Source organism: Siphateles boraxobius, unplaced genomic scaffold (genome assembly GCF_051911475.1).
Source record: "Siphateles boraxobius isolate OS27281-9 unplaced genomic scaffold, OSU_SipBor_1 41, whole genome shotgun sequence".
Lineage (NCBI taxonomy): Eukaryota > Metazoa > Chordata > Actinopteri > Cypriniformes > Leuciscidae > Siphateles > Siphateles boraxobius.
This window is the reverse complement of record NW_027509042.1, coordinates 3266869-3271237: the sequence shown is the minus strand read 5'-3', so window position 1 is coordinate 3271237 and position 4369 is coordinate 3266869. Positions and strand designations below refer to the sequence as shown.

Genomic DNA, 4369 nt, shown 5'->3' with positions numbered 1-4369 from the left:
TGCGGATCGCTAAAGCTGCTTCCAAATCATCAGTTCTCATTTTCCTAGACCTGTCTGCTGCCTTCGACACTGTGAATCATCAGATCCTTCTGTCCACCCTCTCATCACTGGGCATCACTGGAACTTCCCTCCACTGGTTTGAGTCCTATCTCACAGGTAGGTCATTCAGGGTCGCATGGAGAGGCGAGATATCCAAAGTACATCGACTGACCACAGGGGTTCCCCAGGGGTCAGTCCTTGGACCCCTCCTCTTCTCCATTTACACCACATCACTGGGACCCATCATACAGGCACATGGTTTCTCTTACCACTGCTATGCTGATGACACCCAGCTCTACCTCTCATTTCAACCAGACGGTCCCACAGTAGCTGCACGTATCTCTAGCTGTCTGGCGGACATCTCGGCATGGATGAAGGAACATCACCTGCAGCTCAATCTGGCAAAGACTGAGCTTCTCGTCCTCCCTGCCAATCCGTCTCTACAGCACGACTTCACTATCCAGCTAGACTCATCCTCAATCACCCCATCAAGGTCAGTCAGAAATCTTGGAGTAATCTTTGATGACCAGCTAACCTTCACAGACCACATTTCAAAGACAGCTCGATCATGCAGGTTTGCAATGCACAACATCAGGAAGATCAGGCCTTTCCTAACTGAGCATGCAACACAACTTCTTGTCCAGGCCCTGGTTATTTCTAGGCTTGATTACTGCAATGCTCTTCTAGCTGGTCTTCCATCATGTGCAACTAAACCCTTACAAATGATCCAGAATGCTGCTGCTCATCTTGTCTTCAACAAGCCCAAAAGAGCTGTAAGGAACTCAGCTTTTTGGAAATATTAATAATCAATAATATCTTGTTATTATTAATTATAAATATTTGGGTCAGTTAATTGGATTAACTTGATGTGGCTGAATTAATATTACAATCAATTAATCAGTTCTTCCAACGAACTCTTTTGATTATTAATTTATTCTAAGAAAAGGGTATCTTCCATGGCCACAGAAGAATAATTATTTCTTCGCCTGTACAGTACTTTGAGCCAGTCACAAAAACCGTGATCGTAAAGTGACTTGTATTGCAAACAAAACAGAACCAAATACATATTATGTACAAGTTTTATTAACTAAATATAGATATTTATATGAATATAAATAAACTAAACAACATACACACATGAATACATAAATAGGTTAGTGATAGGATGAAATTGGAAACCGGAAGAGGGTCTATGAGAAGAACCATCAGAATTTCATTTTCACATTTCATTGAATTGAATACTTGCATTTGTAATGGGAACAATTCTTGAAGTTGTTGAAAATTGAAGTCGTTGATGGTTCCGGCAATGTCAAGTGTAAGTTGGTTGAGCGTTCTCTTTCTCCAGGAACGCATGGCTGGTTTGGTCAAGGCCTGTGACTCTGTTGAGGCCACGCCGAGCACCCAGGAGAAGTGAGGAAGTCGGAAGGATGGGTGATTGGAGTCGTTGTTGGTTGGAGTCTTTGATCCAAAACTCTTGAGATTGTCCTTGGTTCTTTGTGAGAGAGTCATCTCTCTCCTGCCTGAGCCCATATCTGGTTGGAATCGAGGCCTGCTGGGCCCTGGGGCCCCCGTGGAGGGGGAGGGGGCTTCCCAGTATCACCAGAACAGTGTTGCAGCTGGATGAAAGAACTAAGAGAGGGAGGTCACATGTGGACTGTCTCTAATAAGGCCTGGAAAAGATCCTCCCCTAAGGGTTGAACTCGACCAATCAGAAAGGTGACATGTCTGAGAGGGAAAGTGGGTCTTAGTTGATTTACGGATCTTTGTCCCTAGCATGATTATACCTTCATTAATGCTCAGATAGCTAAAACACATCCACACTGCATTCTAGAAGAAGGTGATGTACATCAAAGTGTGAGTCATTAAATGAGGATTAATTAGGTAGGAGGCATGATACAGGTGAGGTTACATTGATCGTTAGTTGGTTGTATACCATGATACATACCATAATATATACCTAATAGTACACGAGACAGTAAACCATTTACACTGTTTCTTTCACAGTTTTATGCATGTTCATTTATAGATCAGTTAGTCTATGATTAATGCAGCAAAGTCTGTTTTAAAGAGGGTTTCTGTTTCATAGTGTCTCTCTTCAGCCAAGGAGCGACGGCTCGTGGTTCCTTCACAGCGAGGCACAAAATCACTGTCCAGAACATTCTCAATCACGGTTCCATGCTGGTGGAATGATCTTCCCACCCTCGTCCGGAATGCAGAATCCCTGACAGCATTCCAAAGACAACTGAAAACTCATCTCTTCCGTGAGCACTTAACATAGGGAAAGAAAAAAAAAAAAAAAAAAAAAAACAACGCTTGTCTGGTTTATGCTACTCTGAGCAATGTTTGAACTTGGTATTCTGAGCACTTCTTGCGTTGTTTATGCCTCTCCATGATGACTCGCTTGGTTTAATCCTCAAATGTAAGTCGCTTTGGATAAATGCGTCTGCTAAATGACTAAATGTAATGTAAATGTAAATAATGGAAATCATTATAATCAGATGGACCCATAATTACACCATTAGAGCAATATACTGTAATACAAATATTCTCTTTCTTTCTTTCTTTCCTTCCCTCACTCCCATCATCAACCCCCCCCCCCCCCCCCCTCTCTCTCTCTCTCTCTCTCTCTCTCTCTCTCGTGCTCTTTTTTTGCTCCTCCCACTTTTACATCTTAAGTGAACATATAAACTTGTCCGTTTACATCTGGAGCCTAAACAATTTACTAAGCAAACGGTAAGTTCACTCTTTAAGCAATGTCTTTCATTTTGTATTTATATTCTTCATATAATTATTAACCTGCTATTTTTTTTCTCATTTAATTTTCCTATCAGATTAAATAAATGGAAAAATCCTCAGGATAAAATAAATTGTATTACAGCTTGATGGTCTTTGGACAGGCATAAATATATTTTAAGGAAAAGAAAAGGGACAACAACGACTGTCAACAAATCTTACTTCCCAAGAAAAAAAGGACTGTCACTTATAATAAACTGAATTTGACACCAGTGCAAAAGCGCAATGAATTCTACAATGCTTTCATATAGTCTACAAGAAAGATATGCAGATGCTTTTGCAAAAAATTTTACCATTGTTTTTCTTGCAGTCATAATTATCTCCATAAATGGAGTGTTTGTATTCATATTCTTTAGGAGTTCAATTTTCTACTATGATCCAAGATATATATTATACATTCACTTGGTTATCAATGATATGCTCATGGTTTGTTTCAGTGTAATTCTATTTGTGATGACTTTTGCATGGCAAAATGTACCTCTCCCATTCTGCGTTACACTGCTAATAATAGCCTCAACAACTCATAAGAACACTCCTCTGACTTTGGCCGGTATGGCCGTTGAGCGTTACATCGCCATCTGTAAACCACTGCATCATCATCAGATGTGCACAGTGCGCAGGACATACATCCTTATCTCTCTGATTTGGGGTGTAGGAGTTTTACCTGGATTGGCTGACTTGATTCTCCTTTCAATTTTCCGTCCTTTATCGATCTTTACAACAGGTACTTTCTGTAGTTCAGTATCTCTTTATAACACAGCGTATCATGGAGAACTAAACAAATTTATGAATGGGCTTTATACATCTATTGTGTGGGTGATTCTTGTATTCACATATTGTCAAGTGCTTATTGCGGCCAGAAGAGCCACCACTGATAAATCCTCAGCAAAAAAGGCCCAAAGCACCATCCTGTTACATGGAGCACAGCTTCTGCTCTGTATGTTGTCCTACATTACTCCTGTGTTAGACAAAATTTTTCTCCAAATTGTTACTGATCAGCAGAAGAAAATCTTCTTTTTCAATTATCTTTTAACAAACATTCTACCAAGACTTCTTACACCTCTGATTTATGGTGTTCGGGATAAACAGTTTTATAAACATATAAAGGGACTTTTTTCATGTAAATTACCTATTGCAAAGGTTAAATCAACAAAAATTAGTTTATCTTGCTAGTTTGTTTTCTTTGTTTCCTCTGCAGAAAACAAAGACATTGTAAATAAGTTACTGATATTAGCCATCTTTGTTAATTCTTACATACTGTATGTTTTTGTGCGGTCATAATTACATTTCAGAAAAATTTGGAAGGCACTGTAATCTTGTGTTTGTCCTTCAATTATATACAAACATGAAAAAATCTTATTTTTATTGTATTGCATGCAGGATTTAAATAAAGACATTTCATTAAATGAATGGGGTACAATATGTTTAAAAGCACAAACTCAAACTATAAATACTCGTTTGAGACTCTTACAATATAATTGGATAATGAGAGTTGATTAGCCTAGAAATCTAGATCTAGATCTAGAATCTAGAAATC

At 39.0% G+C, this 4369-nt stretch overlaps 1 protein-coding gene across 1 annotated transcript; it reads left to right on the top strand.

Annotated features, from left to right (window-relative positions):
- The first annotated feature begins 3057 nt into the window (after positions 1-3057).
- LOC143707118 (odorant receptor 131-2-like) lies at positions 3058-4005 on the top strand. Its single transcript, XM_077199874.1, has one exon. The coding sequence runs from the start codon at positions 3058-3060 to the stop codon at positions 4003-4005; it is 948 nt and encodes a 315-aa protein (XP_077055989.1).
- Positions 4006-4369: the final 364 nt, after the last annotated feature.